The 22,603-nt window shown below is 50.4% G+C and overlaps 1 protein-coding gene across 4 annotated transcripts in view; it reads right to left on the reverse strand.

Moving 5' to 3' along the window:
• GRIK1 (glutamate ionotropic receptor kainate type subunit 1) overlaps nucleotides 1–22,603 on the reverse strand; it is a 104,076-nt gene that overhangs the window by 1,571 nt on the left and 79,902 nt on the right. For 2 of the 4 annotated variants that reach the window (XM_066571816.1, XM_066571818.1), the window contains 5 exons: nucleotides 21,369–21,487; nucleotides 16,842–17,059; nucleotides 12,279–12,504; nucleotides 7,996–8,246; nucleotides 4,612–4,777 (listed from right to left, as the gene is read on the reverse strand). In XM_066571816.1, the coding sequence (XP_066427913.1) occupies nucleotides 4,628–4,777; nucleotides 7,996–8,246; nucleotides 12,279–12,504; nucleotides 16,842–17,059; nucleotides 21,369–21,487 (964 nt within the window). In that variant the 3' untranslated portion in view covers nucleotides 4,612–4,627. The remainder of the gene's footprint in view (nucleotides 1–4,611; nucleotides 4,778–7,995; nucleotides 8,247–12,278; nucleotides 12,505–16,841; nucleotides 17,060–21,368; nucleotides 21,488–22,603) is intronic. The other 2 variants (XM_066571815.1, XM_066571817.1) reach the window with 1 other exon arrangement.

Raw genomic sequence — 22,603 nt, forward strand, 5'->3', positions numbered from 1 at the left:
AAGAACCATGAGCATGCTGGAGGAAACAAAGAAGAGTTTTTTTAAGGTTTCTTTGTGGTTTTGTTATTTTTCCCTCATGAAATGAACGGACATTTGTCAAATATAGCCCAGGTCTCAATCTTCGTCTTTTCTTTGGAAGGAATCTTTTCAAATCTCGTGTGGTGAAGAAAGGAGATAATTACCACAAGAATAAGGGAGCTGAATGGCTTGGAAAGAAAGAAGAGATCTTCATTCTTCCCACCATCACAACATTAACAAAGACATCTGGGGTAAGTGGAAACATATTTTAAAATTCACAGTTGGAATAATTATGTATAACAGAAAGAAACGCAAGTAGCTTTAAGTGGAAGTATCTGGCTTTGCAAACCACCCCCCCCCCCCCCAGTATTTGTTCTGGGGAAATATACATGAATAGATGATTTATATATAAAATCGAGTGATGGCAGCAGGGGGAAACAAAGCTTTAAGCCCTTTACCTTATAAATAAATAAAGTGTGTGACTGGTTCTGCAGCGAGCTCCTGTGCTCAGTGTGGGTGTGAATTTTGAGTCCTGTGTGTGCCACCTCGTGCTGTGGGCTGGGCTGCACACAGCTGAGATCCCAGATTCACAGCCCAGCCCAACATTCTCCTTCTCTGAGGTGCTTCATGTTTGTTCATCTACGATTGCGAGGTCAATTAAACTCCCGTTAATTGGCGCCGCTGCCCAGAGTCAGTGGCGCAGCTAGGGCGGTGCATGCTGTCCTTTCAAATGGCAGCCGTGGTGGGCAGGCCTCTGCTGCTGCCATTGTCATTTAAATACCCTCCCTTTGTGGAAATAAACCCGGCATCCCGGCGCTCCTTCCCCCTGGAGCAGCAGGAGGAGCAGGTATCCTCCCGACCCTTCCTGTGTGCTCCAAGCTTTCCTGGAGAGCTGCACCGCTCATCCCCAAACCAATGAACCCAAGGGCTCTGAGCGGATTACTGCTCTCTGTGGTCTCAGCTTTAACTGGTCTTAAAGTCTGAATTACAAAGTGGATCCAGAGCTCCGTGGTAACTAGGGTCCTATTAACCCTTTGTGGGATCGATCAGTCTTTTATTTTCCTTCCCGTGTTTCTCACTAGCCTCCTAATGTGTTGTATTTAATCCCAGCCATTACTGTCTGCAGAGTGCAGACAGGGATGATTTCTGCAGGTGAAAGAGTGCATTTTACTGCCTTGTTAATAGGCTGGTACTTTAATTTTCCAACGGGATTCCTATTACTCAGAATGTGCAATCACCACAATGCCTTTCACATTCATCTCCACAAAACACCCCCTGAAGTTCATTTTGCATCTGCAGACAGATACACAGAACATATTGCTGGGAGGTTTTTCATATCTGATCTCTGGAGTGCCCAGTGGCGCCACTTCCAACTGCTTTGAATTTTAAAATAATTATTATCAGGAAGACTCCAAGGTGTTTTTAGGGAAAGTGGTGCAGAGCAAGCACAGTCTCAGCCAGAATGGTATGGGGTTTATAGGAAAGCCACGGACAAGGAACACACCCTAAGACCCTTGAGCCCAAGCCCAAGTCCTCTGAGGAGCACTTGCAAAGCAGCCTCCAAAAAGGGAATGTTGACATTAAAATTCAATTAAAAAGGGAAATATACTGTTCTTCTGTCTCATATTCAGGTGGCCAGACTGAAAGGGTTGCTTTAAAATCCCTTTTTTTCCCATGCTGGTCAGTCCACTGCTGAGGTCTGCCCAGAACAAGAGCAGAGTGGGCACAGATCAATCTCTTGTACAACTTCATGATGAATTTAACATTTTGCTTTCAGCCAGCTTAACTTTCTCATTCTGGCAGTGTCAAAATGCTGCTGGCCATGGTGTGTAAAAGAAGGTGTCATCCTTTGAAAACAGACAAGGTTCTGCTCTCTGTGTGGTGTGGGACTCTTTCTCCGTGCCCTTTGGTCGTTTCAGCAGCTGCTAAAGCTTGGTCATGAAGCTCCCAAATCCTTCCTTACACTCCCATGCAGAGGTCTGTGCTAAGCTTTAGGAGAATTACAGACTCAGAATGAAAAAAAAAAAAAAATAAATAACATAAAGTAGAAACAATGAAAAAAAAAAGAGTTGTAGTCAGGATTTATCAGTCTGTTGCTTCTGCTGCTGGGCTACCACTGAGGACAAGGCATTTTATTAATACCTTGCAAAATTAACCAAGTAGCAATAAAGAAGCCACCCAAACCCCAGTGTGTTGTGGAAGTGCTGGTAACTGTGAAAATCAAAGGATGTGGGGCCCATTTCATTCTGGAAGAACTCCTGAGCAGCTCAGGGACAGAGGAGGAAGTACAGAAGTCAGGATTTTTCTCCTGCACCCATAGCTGGGACACTGACCTGTGCCTTGTGCTGAAAGAAAATGGATTTACCTTTGCACAAAAGCAAAAACATCGGAAATAGTTTCTTTTAGTGAGGAAACTGCTGCTGGGGCACATTGAGTATTCTGTCACACAGATGGCATGAGGAGAGGCATATTCTGGTGGCATGAGGAGATCCCCAAATTAACTCCTTTAACCTGCCAGAGTCTATTGAGCAGTGACTGTCAAAACAGTGTGACAGTAACCCAGGGATTAATTTAACTCTTCCCCGCTTACAGAGACTGTTCCTTTGTGCTCTGTTCACAAGGAAAATCAGAAAAGCTGCTTGCTGGTCTCCCACATCACCTGAGCAGTGATGGTTTTTGATATGTGCTTTTGTAGCTAGGGTTGAGGCTCTGTCGGGGATAGCAGGAGCTGCTTTGGCATTCCCCCAGGGAGCTGCTGCCAGCCTGTGGGGCCGTGTGTGGGACAGCTAAACCCAGGGAATGATGCTGTCACTGCCAGCGGGGCTGTGGGACTGACAGCTGGGACAATGTTTACCCAGCAAGTGACAGAAACACTCTGGATCCGGCACCAATCTAAGGAACGATTGCAGAACCGGCCCAAGCTGCAGCCCAGAGGATTCCTTGTGTGGAGCAATGATGGAGATAAACACATTAGGCATCTTCCTTCTCCTCTGAGAGTTGAGAGGAGCTGAATTTAATTAGTTTTAAGTCTCTTCTACTGGGAGGCTGCAAATAAAAAGTGTTTTCTTAAATCAGGTATTCAGAGGACCTAATTCAGGTCTTTGCTGGCGAGAGGGAGCATTTTATGAGAGCCAAAGCTTTCAAGGCCTCATTCAAACAAGTTAAGAGATCATTCTGAGCAAGACAATTTCTTGCAGCATCTGGAGTGCAGCATAAACTTCCACCCTGGGATGGGCAGGGAGAATTGGAGCAGCCGAGCTGTGAGCAGCAGAGCTTTGTCACAAAGCACTCCAGCCTGCTGCCAGCAGCATCAGCACTGGGACAGGGCTGAGAGGAGATCACGGGGCACTGCTTGCCCTGCCTGGCCTCAGCAGCCAGGTGCACAGACACCAACCAGGGGGGAGCACTTTGGGTGCGAGGGGACGCCGTCCAGCGAGGCCCCTGACTGCACAGGGGGCAGAAATGGCCCCAGGAGAACAGAGCAGTAACCTGTCTGATGAGCAGGAGCTCCACTGGGCAGGAAAACATAAAATAGGGCTGAGGGGAGGGAGATGATGAGCTGGTGACACTGATGGGAGTATGGCATACAATGGAATACAGGTAACAGGCTTTGGGAACGGTGGGGTTTGCCACCGTTGATGACATCCCTCGAGCTGGCATTTCTGTGCACTTTGTGCATCTCAGATTGTTGACATATGTTTTTTGGTGGCAAAGCCACATCCAGTCCATTGTCCCCTGCCCTGTCAGCCCCTGACTGGCTGAGGGCTGGAGGAAATCCAAGTGTTGCGCTCCCAGGGTGTGAAACACATCCAGTGGCAGCCTCCTGCACAAAACACGCCAGCAGGGTGCAATATGCAAAGCAATGCCAGGGCTTTACTGTCTGGGATAGACTGATGCCCGACTTTCCCACAGAGGAGTTTCTGTGTTACAAATGAACCCCGTGAATTGCTCAAACAAGACGATGGAGTTGCTCTACTAATGCTCTGTGTGGGTATTGCCTGCGGGTGCTCCTGTTGAATTTGTCCTTAATGGATACATGGCATAAAATGTAACTGATGGGTCTGATTTTGTGCTATGATAGTTACTTGCAGGCTTAGAGTAATGCCTTTTAAATGGAGGACTTAAAATTCATTAAATATTGACACAGGGCGTAAGAGATGCCTGCTCACCATCTCTGGCAGCTTGTAACAGGGGTCCAGGAAGTTAATGGAGCCCTGCAGGGTGTTTGGGAGGTTCCTGAATTCAGAGGTTCCTGGCCCGCTTGCAGCAGGCACCAAGCTGGATGCTCCTCCCTGCTTTCAGTGAGGAAGCTGCCACCGTTCAGCTCGGGTTGGGGAGGAGATGAAAAGCAGGGAAATAATTTTTCTTACCTGAAGCAGGTGAATTACCCCAGGAAATGACAAGGTGACAATTGCACATGAGAGGCTGTGATAATTCTGAAAGGCTGGCACGCTCTGCCGAGCTCCCTGCTGGGGGTGTAATTATGTCCTGTGACACCATTTAAACTGCCCGATTTCGGGCCTTTGGCAATTCGCTCCAGATCAGCTCACCCCCTGCGTTAACCCTGCGTGAGGCTCTCCCGGACACACACACCTTGCTCCTCTCCTGACTACACCGTGTGGATCGAGGGCTGCGCTCGGATCCCTCGCTCCTCCCGGATTAACTTGCCACAGTCTAACTCCGTGGATAAGGTGGTGCCAGAGGTGGAGTTGGACGGGTGGGGTTGCTTACACTGCAGTCCGTAAAAGAAACAAAAGGCCTTGCATGCAAGAGAAGAGAAATGGAGAAAGTAAATAAATGAACGAAGGAAAACTGAAAACAGGCATGAGAATGATTCAAAAGCCATTTAAATCAAAAGAGACTCAACTCATGGGAACAGAAAAGTCACAGATTTTGTTCAACAATGCTTTGGATTAGCTTAGTGATAACACACCCTGCACAGCGTTTCCCATCTAAGCTGCTTATCTCACCAGGGCAAAGAGAAAACAATCCCAGAGAAACCAGAGAGAAGCACTGAATCGCTGGTATTGTGCTCTCAGTGAAATTGCTTCTGGAAAAGAGGCTGGATGTGCCACATTAACTCACTGGATGATTCTAATTATTCAGCAACACCTTGCTGAGCAGCAGCAGTGCAGGTGCAGAAATGGGGGGTGTGCACACGTGTGTGCCACCCCGAATTCTGTTATTCACCCCACTTATTGCTCAGTAATATTGCTCACCCCTGACAGAAAGCTTTAGGTCTGCTTTAGTCCTGGCTTCAGGCAGGCAGTGCCTTCCACAGACTTCTGCAAAGTTTCCAGGCTATTCTGCACCATGTTAGCACTTAAACTCAACATTTTTAATTATACTAAATATTTTAATTAGCTGCAACTGTTCTCCAAAATGTATTTGAATAAACGATCTCCTGAGACAGGAACAAAACAAAGATACTAATACATTTTTTATGCATTTTGTGCTAAAACGGGCTAAAGTACTAATTAGAAAGCTGCAATATGTGCAAATACATTAATCCTTTATCTCTGCCTTATCCCAAACCAGGGACGCTTTGACTGGCATATCCTGGGGTTGCTCCATGAGATGCATCTGTTTTTGCGGACAGTGACACCGCTTTTGATGCAAACTGCACCTCCCAGAGCAAGCTCAAAATGTTCCTTTTTCCTCCCACTTATCCCTGCTGCCTTCGGGGAGGGTCTGTGCCTCAACAGCCACTCCTGGCATTTATGTCACCACCCTTGTAGGATAACACCTTGGATGGGGAGGGGGAATCTCCCTGGAAAAGCCTTTCCCACCTCAAAGTGCAAAGGGAACTTAACCCGCTTTGAGGTGGGTACCTCACGTCTGGGAGCCTGGAGTGAGGAAATGGGAACCTTTGGGGATTCAGGGTCACCCCCTGGTCCTGCAGGGCGGGGTCCCCTTGTCCCTCAGAAAGTCCTGCTGGAGGGAAGGGAGCCAAACAGGGCCACAGCAGGGTCCAGGACAGAGCAGGACAAACTACCCCGGGGCAGGAGGGGCTGGCTGACTGCTTAGGGACACTCTGCCAGTTCCTGCTCAGCCCTGCCTCCTTCACAGGGCTGGTGGCTCTATAAAGGGGTTGTAAGGATTGATCCCTTCTCACTAAATGCTCTAACGCTCAAGGTGTGATTTACACATAGCATTTCCTTCCTTTTCCTCTGCCCTTTTAAATTGCTCATTACACTTCAGCAGAGCTATTACCAGAACTTCTTTGGCTCCACAATCTTACTTTACAGTGGCATCCATCACCTCTCAGTAGATCTCCCTGCTTTGAAGTGCATCCTTCAGCACAAGTGGTAAACCCCTGGCTCTGAAAAAAAGATGCTTTCTAGAGCAAGAGGAAAATTACTCTTGGGATTTGGATGTGCTTTCCTTGTGATAATGCCATATAAAAGACCCAACAGCCCAGTTGTGTTTTATTCCTTTCCAATGTAATTTATGCTGGAAGTCCTGAAGTTCAAGCAGAAACTGTTTGAGAAATTAATTGCCCTTGTTCTGCACTGCCCTGCTAAGCAGCACTAATTGGACCGTGGGTGAGGCACTTCCCTGTCGTTATTAATAAATTATTTGTCATTAGAGCCAGGGCTGCCTGGCGGGAGCTCAGCAGTGGGAAATGCACGCTCCATCAAGGAGGTGTGTGCTGCAGAGCCCTCCCATGGTCACTCACCAGCTCCATGGAGAGGGCAGGGTCACTTACTCACCCGCTCCATGGAGAGGGCAGGGTCACTCACTCACCCGCTCCATGGAGAGGGCAGGGTCACTCACTCACCCGCTCCATGGAGCGGGGCAGGGTCACTCACTCAGCCCCTTCATGGACCGGGGCAGGGTCACTCACTCACCCACTCCATGGAGAGGGCAGGGTCACTCACCTGCTCCATGGAGAGGGCAGGGTCACTCACTCACCCGCTCTATGGAGCAGGGCAGGGTCACTCACTCACCCGCTCCATGGAGCGGGGCAGGGTCACTCACTCAGCCGCTCCATGGAGCAGGGCAGGGTAACTCACTCACCTGCTCCATGGAGAGGGCAGGGTCACTCACCCGCTCCATGGAGAGGGCAGGGTCACTCACCCGCTCCATGGAGCGGGGCAGGGTCACTCACTCACCCGCTCCATGGAGCGGGGCAGGGTCACTTACTCACCCGCTCCATGGAGAGGGCAGGGTCACTCACTCACCCGCTCCATGGAGAGGGCAGGGTCACTCACTCACCCGCTCCATGGAGAGGGCAGGGTCACTCACTCACCCGCTCCATGGAGCAGGGCAGGGTCACTCACTCACCCGCTCCATGGAGCGGGGCAGGGTCACTCACTCACCCGCTCCATGGAGCAGGGCAGGGTCACTCACTCACCCGCTCCATGGAGCGGGGCAGGGTCACTCACTCACCCGCTCCATGGAGCGGGGCAGGGTCACTCACCCGCTCCATGGAGCAGGGCAGGGTCACTCACCCGCTCCATGGAGCAGAGCAGGGTCACTCACTCACCCGCTCCATGGAGAGGGCAGGGTCACTCACCCGCTCCATGGAGCAGGGCAGGGTCGCTCACTCACCCGCTCCATGGAGAGGGCAGGGTCACTCAGCCGCTCAGTGGAGAGGGCAGGGTCACTCACCCGCTCCATGGAGAGGGCAGGGTCACTCACCCGCTCCATGGAGCAGGGCAGGGTCACTCACTCACCCGCTCCATGGAGCAGGGCAGGGTCGCTCACTCACCCGCTCCATGGAGAGGGCAGGGTCACTCACCCGCTCCATGGAGAGGGCAGGGTCACTCACTCACCCGCTCTATGGAGCAGGGCAGGGTCACTCACTCACCCGCTCCATGGAGCGGGGCAGGGTCACTCACTCACCCGCTCCATGGAGAGGGCAGGGTCACTCACCCGCTCCATGGAGAGGGCAGGGTCACTCAGCCGCTCCATGGAGCAGGGCAGGGTCGCTCACTCACCCGCTCCATGGAGAGGGCAGGGTCACTCACTCACCTGCTCGATGTCGCTGTTCTTGCGTGACTTGTAGATGAACTCGCCGATGGCCACGAACACGGAGAGCACCAGCCCCGCCGCCAGCACGATGAAGATGCCCCCGATGTTCTCCACCCCGAGGGCGCTGGCTTCCTTGCTGTCCTCCTCGGGGCAGCCGTTGCCTCGCCACCACTTCTCCTTCATCATGTGCAGCTTGCCCTCCTCCTGCAGCTGCAGGATGGCGATGGTGATCTTGTCCCTGTATGGGGACCCTGCAAGGGGACAGTGAGGCCTGGTGGTGCTGCAGGGAGGAGCTGCCACCCTCTGAGGCAGAAGCCTCCCTTGTCACAGGGGGGATTATTCCAGCTGGAAAGGGGAATCTCTGTTGGTGTCTGCCCTAGGCACTTGGAAGCAGAAGGCTGCACTGGTGCAGTTATTTGAGAATTTGTGATAATTTTAGGGTCTCCTAGTGAGGTTTATTTAAGCCTTGGCAGTGGGTTTTCTTGCTAAGGCATTCCTCCACATCATATTTGAATATTGCTGTGAGCACTTGTTGAGAATTTCCACTTTGCATCCCTTCTATTGACTTCAGCATCTGTTGGTTTTTCCTGCTGCCTGTAAATGAGGACTGCCTCAGAGGAGTCCACAGTCACTCAGACACTTTCTCTTCTCATTTACACTCACAGCTCCACCTCAGCTACCTACAGCTTGTAAGAACACTGTATGGACAAGTCCTTTTTATTGTGATTTGCAATAATAGCGGCCCTGCAAGCTGAAAATAGGAACAATTTCATGCTTTTGGTTTGCAGGCCACCATTTGCTAAATGTTGTGTGTGCAGGCTCTGCAGCTTTATGGGCCTGGGCAGTGTCTGGTGAGGAGTGGGGTCACACTGGTGGCTCAGCCTGCTTAGATTTGTTCTCACACTGCTCAGCCATCTTCCAAAATCCTGCAGCCTGTGTTTGTGAGAGAGACTTTGTGGGACCAGGATTTTGTGATTGCAAGGAGGGGGAGCTTGCAAGAATGGTTCTGTGATTCTGTGAGATGCTGTTTGCCTCCAAAGGCACATGTGTGCTCCCAAATCCTGCCATGCTGGACTCCCTACAGCTGGAAACATTTGGAGTCTGGGCTGAAATGCAGAGCTGAAAGCCCTGCAGCTATTTCTTTCCCCTTTCCCCTCCTTTAGCAGCACATGAATAAGACATGGAAGGACAGGACACGGGGGAATGGCTTCCCACTGCCAGAGGGCAGGATTAGGAGGGATATTGGAAAGAAATTCTTCCCTGTGAGGGTGTAAGGCCCTGGCACAGGGTGCCCAGAGCAGCTGGGGCTGCCCCTGGATCCCTGGCAGTGCCCAAGGCCAGGTTGGACAGGGCTTGGAGCAATCTGGGACAGTGGGAGGTGTCCCTGCCATGGCAGGGATGGCACTGGATGGGCTCCAAAGTCCCTCCCAATCCAGGCAGTTCTGTGATTCTCAGATTCTCTTCAACCGCTATTTCACCAAAGTCACATTTTGCTGCACATTAGAGGGGTTGCAAACTCAACTCCATCAAGGCAAACCAAGCTTTAAGGCAGATTGTGTGCCAGAATTGAAGAGATCACATGGCACTTCAGAAAAATCTCACTGAGGCACCTCCTTATGCACTGAAATAGCCTTGGAAATTCAGCCCCACAGCTTCAGTTTTGCTCCTTATTTTGCTGTGCAGGACATTGTTAAAACCCCTTGTCCTGTGGACACAGGTCCCCCTTGCTGCTCTCCATTTCCTTCATCCCCCAGCCCTGTCTGAGGAGAACAGTGTGAGGAACATGGCAGCTCCTCCTTTGTTGTGCCAGCACTCAGCTGCTGCTGGGGCAGAGCACTGCCAGCACTGGGCCATGCTGTGCCCACAGCTGCCAGGAGCTGTGTGTCACACTATCCCAAATCCACCTGGCAAGCCAGAGACCAGCACTTGCTGGAGGCAGCCAGCTCTGAGAGGAAAACGTGCCCACTGTAGGAATGGATGATTTGTGTGCTTGCTGTTAAAGACCCAAAAATAACAGCACAGAAAACAGGCCAGAAACACCTCCAAAAACTGGCTTCGCACACAGGAGTGAATTATTACAACTGAAAACAGCAGTGCCTCGCAGAAGAGAGAGCAGAATTGTTTGTGCCTTGTCCCCTGCAATGTGTAAGGCTGCAGGACTCATCCATTTCCCCTGTCTGGAAGGACACAGCTGGGAGCTAAAGTGGAGCAGCCAGAGTCACAGCACAGGATTTGTGAGGCTGTTCATTCTTTCTTGGGGTGTTTATGTTGCCATCAAGATTACCACAATTCATCTGGAGGGTAACAGTCACCTCCAGATTTCTGCACTGGCTTTTAGAGTTTGTCAAGAGTGTCTGAAGAGCTGCACTGGTGGTGGTTTATTGGTGAGCTCTACCACCACCCACAAATCCATCTCCACACCTCTTTAAATATTCAGCACATTACTTACGGCCTCTGAGCTATTAACAAACCTCTTAGGCCAAGAAGGGCATTCATCTACTTTCTTAGCAGTCTCCCAAGGAACTGGGAAGAGCTTTAGTGTTAGAATTACCTGCATCAGCCTGGCACTGATCCTGGAATTAAACCTGCCTAATCCCCACCTCGTCCCCAGCCCAGAGCATGGAGTGCCACACCCAGACCTTTCTGACACCCCCAGGGATGGGCACTCCAAACCTCCCTGGGCAGCCCCTGCCAAGGCCTGGACACCCTTTCCATGGAGAAATTCTCCTGATGCCTAGAACTGCTGTATTTTACTTGCAGAAGATGCTCTGATAAAATAATACATTTCCTGGATTCAGGAATTCTCCCATTCTCCTCCCTGTTTCTCCAGGAGCCATAAGGTGCTGTCCAGCTCCCTCACTGGAAATTCTGGAGTCACAGGCCCTGTGGTTTTACATTCCCCTGCAGTTAAGCCATGCTGAAGATCTGGTGTTAAGGGTCACAGACAACCCTTTTAAATTTTTTTTTTTCCATACAGCCTGTGCAATCAATACTCTTGAATGCTCTGAGAGAAGTAACAGAGCCTTGGGGGTCCCTCTGAATAGTGGCAGGCTTATCTTGTTCATGAAATCAGTTGTTTATGAGATGCTTAATGATGCTGGATTATTCCACAGTGCTTGGGGATATATATTCCCCTGAATTTTGCAGGTTTTTCTTAACAAAAATATAAAGGTTCACTTCTCATACAAGAAGCATCTTATAAATATATTTCACAGCTGCATTTCCAATGGCTGCACTGTCTCTGAGGATTGCCATCTGTTCCAATTATTCCTTCATTGTTCTTGGTTTAAAGTGTGGCACTTTTATAACCGCAAGGAAACTCTTGCCATGAGTTTGTCATTCTTGGGGGTTTTAGCTTTTGTATCACTTTTCTCAGGGTGCCAGGGCTGTTCTTACATAGCCAGTGGAAAAATATACTTGGGATGTCATGTCTGTGACAATCTGTCTGCGGGGCTCAGCACCACAAAGAATGACAGTTCCAAGTGCAGAGGTGTTTCTCCCTTATTTATATCTGCTCTGTCAAGCAATGGATGAACCAATCCCCAGCTGGACAGGGCTTGGAGCAACCTGGGATAGTGGGAGGTGTCCCTGCCATGGCAGGGGTGGCACTTTGAGATTCTTTCCAAGCCAAACCCTTCTGTGGCTCCATAATTCTTGAACACAGGGCAAAACCTGGCTCCCCTGTGCCAATTGTTCACAAGTGCACAGCACAAAAATCTGACACAATTTTTAATGCTGTACAATTAGAAGATCTTAGAAAGGGTACTGGACATGCTAGAAAAGGTCTGCCAGAGAGAGTTCTGAGAAACTGGGAGTCTTAAAGCTCTGCATTAAAGGGGATGAATTTCTGATTTATTTCATGACCTCAGCGCAACACTGAAGAACAGTGAGGGGCAACTGCAAGGTTCTGCATCAGGGAGATGCAGGGTTTTGAGTAAGGAGTTTTCTTTGGGGCACGTACAGAATTCCAGAATAGTTTGGGTGGGAAGGGACCTTAAAGCCCTTCCAGTCAGGTGGGCAGGGACAGCTTCCACTGTCCCAGGTTGCTCCAAGCCCCATCCAACCTCACCTTGGACACTGCCAGGGATGGGGCAGCCACAGATTATCTGGGCACCCTGTGCCAGACCCTCAGCAACCTCCCAGGGAGGAATTCCTTCCCAGTGTCCCATCTAGCCCTGGTTTTGTCAGTATGAATGCATTCTCACAGGATTCAGTCCTGTTTCTGAGGTGCCAGGAGTGAATGCTTGCCTCAGGGGACACTGCTGTGCTCGCCGGGCTCTTACCAATGGGGGTGCCCACGCCGTAGCCCTTGGAGTCGATGAGGCCCCCGATCTGGGTGAGGTTGCAGTTCCTCTGGGTCACGTACTCGATGCTGGTGGACTCCATCAGCAGGGCGTAGTCGGTGGTGAGCACGCGCTGGATGCCCTCGTCGTTGTTCTTCACCAGCGCCGTCTGCTGCCGGCTGCTCATGAACGCCCACATCTTCTCATACGTCGAGATTTTGGATTTCTGCCGGGAAAAGGAGGCACGGAGTCACACCAGCACCCCAACTGCCCTTGCCAGGCGTTCCTCAGCCGCGCCAGCCTCGATGGCGGCACCACATCTGGAGTGACGGGGAAGGGGTGGCAGGGTTTCCTTCCAGCAGCACTCCCCTCTCGCTGGGCTTTATGCTGAGGAATCTCTTGTTGTTTCCTGCTTTCTTTGCAGTGCCAGGAATGGAATTACTGACCTGGCTGTCAAGTGCTCTGGAGTTTTCTGGGCCCATGCTGCTCCATGGACTGCAGCATGAAGGCAGCTGACCCAGTGCAGCTGGGCACTGCTGCCCTGGGACACTGCTGCCCCGGGACACTGCTGTCCCTGGACACTCTGCTCCCAGCCATTGGGTCACACCCACTGCTCCAAGAGCCTGGTGATGAGCAAAGCATTCCTCTGCCCCTGTCTGTTCATATCACTTGCCTGAAGTCACTGCTTCAGGGATAAAGTTTGAGGAACAGACCAAATAAACAAACTCCTGCTTTGTGCTTCCATTGCAATCAGACTTGAGGACGTGATCCTTTCGCCACAGGGGTGAAGGGCAGCGCCTCCTCAGTCCCTCAAGCCCTGTCTCTGGTTTACAGCCATCTCAGCTGATTCCAGGCTCAGTTTTCAACTCCAGCTTTGGGGGGATTCCTGTGAGAAGTTGATTTTCTGGTTCTTTGTGCTTTAAATGTTAATATGCCTTACCTATAAATTCGGTATCTGTGAATGTCACCTGAATTCCACCTCAGTTTGGTGAGCCACAGGGTACCACTAAACTCTGAAGGTGGTTGAATGGCTCTCCACGAGTAGTTACCATTTTTATAGCTCAGTTGGGAATATTTTTGAAATCGATGCTTTGTTTATGCACTAGACTGAGTCTGACGGTGAATTTAGTGGAAGAATGTATTCCTTATTCAGAGTTTGTAAGAAAGATCTTGGCTTCTCAACTTGCCAGCTACCTTTTTTTTCCTCAGGATGGATCCTGTGCCAAATTTTGGCCTTTGAATTTTCATTAATTTCAGTGGAAAAACATCTGCACTTTAGAAGGCAGGAGCTGGCACAAGCTGCAACACAGGGTTAAGATCAGTTATGATGGAGGGGGAAGAAGGCAGTGGAAGATTTCTGGACATGCTGGAAACAGAGCAGGACAGTCTGAAGAAATAAAGTGTGTCACTGCTTGTGGATGGGAAACATCTTGCCTTCAGCTGGACTTCTCCCAGATTTGGCCATTCCCACAGATGGGCAATGCTGCCTGGGGTGCTGCTGGCCTGCCCTCCTACAAGGCTTAACTGTCCTGAGATGCCCAGGTCCTGTTTTTGGGGTATTTTCATCTGCTCTGGCCAGATCTGGCATCTCTACACAGGGAAAAGGCCAATTCTGAGGTTCCTTTCAAAGTCAGAACTCCATTTCCCCCCACAAATTATTCCAGTTGCTTTTGTTTTCATTCCCCCCACTGTCTGGCTAAAAGTCACTGCAGAAAAGTGACTTCCTTGAAAAATATCTCATCCTCAGAATAATTTTTTTCTGGGGAAACGATAGGAACAGGCATTCCAAACCAGTGGGCAATCACAGCTGTTAGCACGGGCCTTACAGACACCACTAACTACAGGTGATGTCAGCTTGAATGAATGCAAGTGGAGCTTTGGGAAAGCAGTGGGAGCACCTCGCTTTTCCAATATGCTTCCTGATCTCCATCCCATCCAGCATTACACCGTGTAATCTCATCTTCCAGGGCTTCCTGCTGCTACTTTGAGCACAAAGTCCTAAATCAAAGCTCTTTAGAGTCTGCTTTGTGTTTTCCTGCGCCTGATGTCTACAGAAACCTTTTTTTCCATGTGTGTCTCATACAGTCCTGGAAACCAGAGGGATCTGAGCTTTGCCTCTCGTGTCCTACATGTCACTCCCTTGTTCCTGTCCCCTCCACAGCGAGGAATGCCCAGCACATCGCGGTTTGCTTTGAAAAATGTTGTTCTGAAAACAATCTGTTCCCCTTGGCATTCCTTGGCTTTAGTACTGTTTGATTTGACAAATCACATCTCGCAGCAGAGGAAGCACTCGAGGCCATGACCCTTCCCAGGGCACCCAGCCCCATGCCTCCCTCCTCAGGGTGTTTTTGCTGCTGCCGCCGTGATCCCTCCTTTCCCCCTGCCTGTTCCCTGCGCTTCAGCACTCGCGGGGACCGGACAGCTCCCGGGAGAGAGGCAGAGGAGCTGACACTGTGCTGTACCCTGGAGGAGAGCGGGAGTGGAGAAAGTGCCGCCTGAACTCCCTCCTGGTGCCTCCTCCCAGGCCCCTCCCTGGGCTGTGTGTGTGTTTGTTTAGCTCAAGGAGTAGATGCAGCATTTCACAGTCCCAGGAAGGCAAAGTCGGAGTGGCTTTGTACAGAGAGCCACTCCAGGATATTTTATTTCAGGTTTTGGGCAGGACAAAGAACTCCTAATCTTGTGAGGATCTGGAGATGTTTCCATAATAAAAACCCACAGAGTGTTTAGCAGTGTGATACACTGCATTTCTCATGCATTTTCACTGTGTCACCATCCCTCTGCCAGGGAATCCGTCCCCAGTTTCTGTACTGTCCTTCCCCTGTGCCTCTGTGCCCATGTATTTCAGGCACAAGCAAGCTGACACATGTAGTGCATAAATACTTAACCACCTTGTCTGAAGGTTTTCTTTTAGAAGCTCACATGCTTTAAAGCCTACATATTTCTGCCTGCAGGATTAATGGTGCAAAAAGAAATCAGTGTAAAACTAAAAACAGCTCTAGGAAATTTGTTCTGAGCTTCTCATGTACAGCTCCAGGACCTATTTCCTCTAAAAATGCAGGGATGCAACAGGATTTGAAGTTTTGTCTCTGAAGCTAAATTTGACTTCAGAATATCAATGGCAGTGAGCTTCTTTGGGCATGAAAGAGCCAGAGGAGAATCCAGAGCTTGCTTTACTGGAACATCTCCAGGTGGGTTTCCATCTCAGTGGAAATGTCAGCTCATCATTTCAGGAGCTCACTATAGCAAAATGCTGTAGTTGGTGTTTTTCTTTCAGCAAGGAAACATCTCTGTTCAGCCACAGCAGAGCCTTGGCAGGGGCAGTTTACCCTTGGCAGCACCAGCAGGGACAGACTGCCCAGAGTCCCAGAATCCTGGGATGGTTGGGGTGGGAAGGGACCTCCAGAGATCACCCAGTCCAAGACCTCACCAAGGCAGGGTCACCTGGAGCAGGTGGCAGAGGAATTTTTGATTTTTGAGTTTTTGGGATGTCCCCAGAGAGGGAGAGGTCTCTTGTCACAGATGTTGTTCTGCCCCACTGCTTCCCCCAGAGTCTCCTCCCCTCCTGAGGCCCTGTGTGTGTGACTCCATGAACACCATCCTCAGAGACCACAGGGAAAGGCCTGATCCGGGCTCATCCTGAGCCTGGCCTCCCTGCTGACACTGCTGAGGGAGCTGCTCAGTAATTCTGACTGCCACAGGATTTCTGTGCACGGATTCTGTATTTATAGCTTGTTGGCTTTTGCACTGACATTTTATGAGATTATCCATTTGGTCTGTAATTAATACTAATAATTAAGAAAAAGGAAAAAGACATAATTATCACAGTTGTCTACCACACAATTAGCCACAGAAAACACTTGCAGATGTGTTCAGGTGTGTGTGTGGCTCCTCTATTGATAGTCTGGGTAATATGACCATGGAGCCCTCAAAAAAGGGACAAACAAACTTGCATTTTCCTGTGGAATTACCATGATGCAAATGTGGCTTTCAGAAGGGGAAGTGCACTTTTCCAGCTGCTTTTTAGTGAAGTGGCTGGGAGGAAATCGCATCCCAGCTGGAGGAGAATATCCCCATGTCCATGCCCTGGTTGCCATCAGAGGCAGATGGGTTTACCCCTCACTGCACTTCACTGCCAGGCTGCTCTTCTACATGTCCTGGGGGAAACCTGCTGGGTTTTACATTCCTGGGGCTGAAGGATCCCCTGAGGCTGGGGTGCCTGCTGTATTTACCTTCTCCAGTCCCTCAGGATGCTGTGGTTGTGGCTCTGGGTGAATTATGTATTCACCCACCCCTCCAGTCCCTCAGGATGCCGTGGCTCAGGTTTTGGGTGAATGCTGCATTTCCCCATCCCTGTGACCCTCGGGGGATGCTGTGGCTCTGGTTTTGGGTGAATGCTGCATTTCCCTATCCCTGTGACCCTCGGGGGATGCTGTGGCTCTGGTTTTGGGTGACTGCTGCTTTTCCCCACCCCTGCAATCCCCAGGGATGCTGCGGCTCCGCCTCCCGGCCCCGCTGGAGCGCCGGGAGCGGCTCCGGCCCCGCGGCTGCCCCGGGCTGCCTTACCTTGAAGAAGGTCATGGTGGATCCGTCCCTGACAGCCCCGTACTCTATCTTGGTTTGCTTGGCCAGGTCATCTGCCGAGTCGATGGGGGATTCCATCCTCTCCACGGTCAGGAAGGCAGCCAGGTTGGCAGTATAGGATGAGATTATGATTAAGGTGAAAAACCACCATATTCCTCCAACTATTCTGGTGGAAAGAGCTTTGGGCATCAGCTCTGATCCTGTTACAACACCATCAAAACAATAATATTAAAATGAGGCTTTCCTGATACCACGGCCTGGTTTTAGGCACAGAATGCTTTTATGAGCTGTAGCATGATAAAATGATTTCAACAATAATCTCACAGATGCACAGCTGACATTTATAATGGTAACACACTGGGAAGGGGATGTGTGCCATGATACATGACAAATGGAATTATCCTTGGGTCTAAGCCCCTTACCTCTCTGAGCTAACCAGCCTTGTGATATTAATCTTGTACATCCCCAGCAAGCTACTCTGGTATTTCTGTCTGCTTCTGGAGCCCCTTTGTGCCCGTACACTGCAATCAATTTTGTAACCAGAGCTCTCTAGCAAACGCTCTTCTGCTCACAGCTGCCTGACAGAAATACCTCACAGGAGGAGCCTGCCCCGTGCATCCTATTGACCATCTCAGCACCAACAGGGAGATCAATGCAGCTCCAGTCACCCCCACTGGACCTCAGCTCAGTCCCCACAAAACCTCTTCTAGCAACGTGTGCTTCACATTTGAAAAATCAGAGGGTCCATGCATGCATCCCTTGGATCCTCAGGGCGATGCAAAGCTTTGGACAGTGACTTTAACACTCATCATTCTGAGCAGGTTTGAGCAGCTCTCTGCCATTGCCATAAATCCCCACAGAGCAGCACGTGGGGTTTCCAGGCACTCAGATAACCTCTGTTTCAGCCACAGAGATTCTCTGGTTTCTAAGCATTCTGAGGCAAATTTTCTGCTCTTTAACTGGGGGGCCATTCCCTCTGTGCATAATGTGGGATTTGAGGATCTGGTTCAGCAAAGCTCTTAGGTAGCCACCTGAGTAATTTGACTTCAAAGTAAAGGTTTTGCATCATTATTTTTCTGATGAGGGATGGACTTAAGAAAATACTTAAGAGCCTGTGAACACAGTGTTCAGGGCTAAAGCTTTTGATTTGACAAACATTTTTCTATTACTGGAAAAACATGTTGACATATTCTGTGTCCTCAGCTATTCACTGAGTTCTGCAAGAAATTTCAACATTGCAGAGAACGTTTTCAGACTTTGCAAAAACTCTGAATGTGACTTTTGGGGCAGAGACCAAAAGGGTAAAGCCTTCCCCACCAACCAGCAAACAGATTGGAGCTGTATTTGTAAACACAGAGCTGTGTCTCTTAAAGGTCAGAGCTAAGCTTAGCCCAAGGGTTGGAGTGTGTTGACAGAACTGCCAAACAGCGAGAGCAGTCTGAAGGCAAAAACTCTCACTTGAAATTTTCCAGGCCAAATGGAGTTGTTTCCAGAGCTGTAGCTCTGCCTGGGTTTGTGTTTGGGCTTCTGCTGTACTTTCTTGCTTTGCTGATTAGATTTTTTTTTTTCTTCAATACATTGAAGTATTTCCTCACTGCTCTCTATTTCTAAGCTGGGGTTGAACTGCAGAAGCTGTGCTCATTCAGGTCATCCTGAAGGGATTCTTGCTTTTAAGCTTAGGCAGCCATACAAATAGAATTCCTGCACTTGGCCCCTGATGCTGTGCACACACATGGAATGTGCCAGCGCTGCTCAGGAGAGGATGGAAAATCCCTGTGAGCTGCACTTGTGGGGTGAGATGCCAAAGCTGTGATTTCCTGCAGCCAAAGATGGTTTGTAGGAAAGAATACACTCAGTTCCCACCCTGGTAATCCTGCCCTGAGTGACTGCTCTGGTGAGGTGAGAGCAAATCCTGCTCCTGGCTGAGCTGAGTGGGGCAGCATCTCGTTTTCCCCATGGTTATTCCAGGGTTCACTTTTCTGAGTGCCTCGGTTCCAGCAAAAAGCATTGGTTTATCCTAGAATAATAGAGTGGCCTGGGCTAGAAGGGACCTTGAGGATCACCCAGTGCCATGGCAGGGACACCTCCCACTGTCCCAGGCTGCTCCCAGCCCTGTCCAGCCTGGCCTTGGGCACTGCCAGGGATCCAGGGGCAGCCTCAGCTGCTCTGGGCACCCTGTGCCAGGGCTTCCCCGTCCTCACAGGGAAGAATTCTTTCTTAACACCAAATCTACACCTACTCTGTCAGTCTGAGTCCATTCCCTGTGTGCTGTCCCTCCAGGCCTTGTCCCCAGTCCCTCTGCAGCTCTCCTGGAGCCCCTTCAGGCCCTGCCAGGGCTCTGAGCACCCCCAGCTCTCCCAGCCTGGCTCCAGCCCTGGAGCAGCCCTGGAGCCTCCTCTGGGCTCTCTCCAGCAGCTCCAGGTGCTGCTGCTGCTGCTGCTGTGTCCCCAGGGCTGGGGCAGCTCTGCAGGTGGGGTCTCACCCGGGGTCTCACAGGGACAGAATCCCCCTTTTCCTACTGTCCAGGCTGTGGACTCAGCCCAGGATCTGCTCCATCCCCCCTGCTCCACCTGGGCACTCCCTGCTCCTGCCTGCCCCGTTCCTGGCTGAGCTGAGCTCTGAGGGACAGCTCTCCTGTCTGACAGTGACAGCTTCCCTGGATGGATTGGATGAAATGTGCCCTGTTTGGATGCTTTCAGAGGATGCAAACACATCTGAGACTTCCAGGGGAAAAACAGGGGAAGCAGCATCTAAATCAAAATGTTGCCAGCAAGACTCGGGGGCAGAGACAATACTTGCTGAAGTCTCTCTAGTGCCTTTTTATGGCAGACATGACAGCCAATCCTGATCCAGACTTTGCTCACGCTCTGTAGAAAAGAGAAAGTCTGATCATCACATTTTAAAATTTAATCACAAGTGGCTTCCAGTCAAGCATAACGAGCAGCTGCTGCCAAGGAGGAGGAGTGCAACGCTAGACCCAGACTTCCACCACCGCTCCCATCATGTCCAAACTCTTCACGTGACCATGGGGCACAGACAATCACACCACAAGTTTGCACATGGAAACATTTGTGTTGCCTTACAAATGTTTGCTTTTGCCTTTCTTTCTTTTTCTCTCTTTCTTTTGTTTTGTTTTGAATCTCCTTAAAAGACAAGCAGAGTCTGGTTGGGGCTGACTGTCATGTACCCAAGGTAGTGGTAACGAGCAGACACTGCATCCCACAGTTTGCTGTGGATGATGGTAAACTCCAAAAAAGGCAGGACAGGAAACACAAAATCCTGGGGCACTTTCACACACAGGGCAACCACAGTTAGATACACACACCTGCCTGATACTGTAAAACCTCAGCCTGTGCTTTACTGGCAAATTGGAAGGAAAACAAAACAAAAAAGCTCCAAAACAAAGCAGAAATGCTCTTCTTTCATCCAACCTCCTTCAAAGCAACTTCTGTGGGGAAGCTCTGTATCCTCTCAATACAATAATGCACCACTAAGAGCAAGTGCCTCTTAGGTCAATACAAACTTTATTCTCTACCACATCTAGGAAAAAATCCTCTTTATTTTTAAATTTCTTTTACTCATGTCTGTTAAAGAGGAAAGAACAAACTGTACCTGTATGAATGCAGAGATGGTTTTACATTCCTCACTTAAATGTTTAGGAATTTAATACCAAGGTACTGCTGGGCTTTGCCTTTTTGGTTGTCGTGGGGTGGGGTCTTTTTTGTTCAGCTTTCATTCAACTTGAAATGTTTGTCAGAAAACATTTTCTCTCTTTTCAGTGGACCCCAGTTTTGGTGAAAAGTGATTTAATTGGAAACCTTGGAACATAAATGCCATAAACAAATGTGTTTAGTACATAGGTCTATTTGACTTCCCACATGGAGAAAGGTTCACTGCCCCTCCTTGGCATCTGAATAAAATGTCAGCTGTTTCCAAAATCATCAGTAACGGGGGCTTGTGACCAGGTTAAGTTAAGACTTCTAGGGTTGGATGATTTACAGGATAGGGCTCATACCTGCAGAAAAGCCATAGAAAACCAGGGTTTGGTGTTGGTTTTAAACAACATGTTTGACAAGTGCCTACAAACTCAACAACCCTTCTGGAGAAAGAGCATCTTTCGCTGTTTGACAGCTGGAACAGTTCTTCTAGGGCAGCTAAGGCTGTTTGTGTTGGGATGGAGCCCAACATTTTCCTGTTTTCAAACTTCTAATGCCAATAAACTCAACTTCAGCACGAGGCACTTCATATCCCTCTTGCAATTAAATTCCATTTCAGCTGCAGAACTCCCACGCTCCCCTTTCTCTCAGATGCTCGCCCTCCTTCCTCCTGGCCTGGGCTGCAGAGTTCCCCAGCGGCAGTGGCCCTTGGCCTCCCTCCCCTGTGCTAGCCTGCGTGTGTGAGATCAGGTTTTACAGTACATGCTGCGTTTACAGAGGGTGGAGTTTACCAGCACAGAAGCCCTTGAGCAGACTGTGGGACGTGTGCGAGAACGAAGTGTAACCGGTGTACCTTGCTGCATGAGAGCTCCAACTCCAAACCAGAAACTATTTAGTAAAGTAAAATTGTTTTCCACCACATCTGAGTCTGGGTTGCACGGGTGGGGGTTATACCACTCGTATGGTGTAAACCTGTGGCAGTCAACAGAAACAGTCTGTAAACATCGAGCAGAGGACACACAGCAAACCTGCTGAGCAGCACGCCCCGGCACGGCACCACGCACGGAACGGGCACGGGAGAGCCTGGCACAGAGGGCTGGCCCAGGCCAAAGGAGAGCTGGGCATGAAGGGTGTCCCTGGACATGGGCACTGCCCTTTGCCAAAGGAGAGCCTTGGCATGAAGGGTGTCCTGGGACATGGCACTGCCCCGTGCCAAAGGAGAGCTTGGTGTGAAGGGTGTCCTGGGACATGGCACTGCCCCGTGCCAAAGGAGAGCTTGGTGTGAAGGGTGTCCTGGGGCATGGCACTGCCCCGTGCCAAAGGAGAGCTTGGTGTGAAGGGTGTCCTGGGACATGGCACTGCCCTGTGCCAAAGGAGAGCTTGGTGTGAAGGGTGTCCCTGAACATGGGCACTGCCCCGTGCTAAAGGAGAGCCTTGGCATGAAGGGTGTCCTGGGACATGGCACTGCCCTGTGCCAAAGGAGAGCTTGGTGTGAAGGGTGTCCTGGGACATGGCACTGCCCTGTGCCAAAGGAGAGCTTGGTGTGAAGGGTGTCCTGGGACATGGCACTGCCCCGTGCCAAAGGAGAGCTTGGTGTGAAGGGTGTCCTGGGGCATGGCACTGCCCCGTGCCAAAGGAGAGCTTGGTGTGAAGGGTGTCCTGGGACATGGCACTGCCCCGTGCCAAAGGAGAGCTTGGTGTGAAGGGTGTCCTGGGGCATGGCACTGCCCTGTGCCAAAGGAGAGCTTGGTGTGAAGGGTGTCCCTGAACATGGGCACTGCCCTTTGCCAAAGGAGAGCTTGGTGTGAAGGGTGTCCTGGGACATGGCACTGCCCTTTGCCAAAGGAGAGCTGGGTGTGAAGGGTGTCCCTGGACATGGCACTGCCCTGTGCCAAAGGAGAGCCTTGGCATGAAGGGTGTCCTGGGACATGGCACTGCCCCGTGCCAAAGGAGAGCTTGGTGTGAAGGGTGTCCTGGGACATGGCACTGCCCTTTGCCAAAGGAGAGCTGGGTGTGAAGGGTGTCCTGGGACATGGCACTGCCCCGTGCCAAAGGAGAGCTTGGTGTGAAGGGTGTCCTGGGACATGG

This window comes from Molothrus aeneus, chromosome 2 (assembly GCF_037042795.1).
Source record: "Molothrus aeneus isolate 106 chromosome 2, BPBGC_Maene_1.0, whole genome shotgun sequence".
Classification (NCBI taxonomy): Eukaryota; Metazoa; Chordata; class Aves; order Passeriformes; family Icteridae; genus Molothrus; species Molothrus aeneus.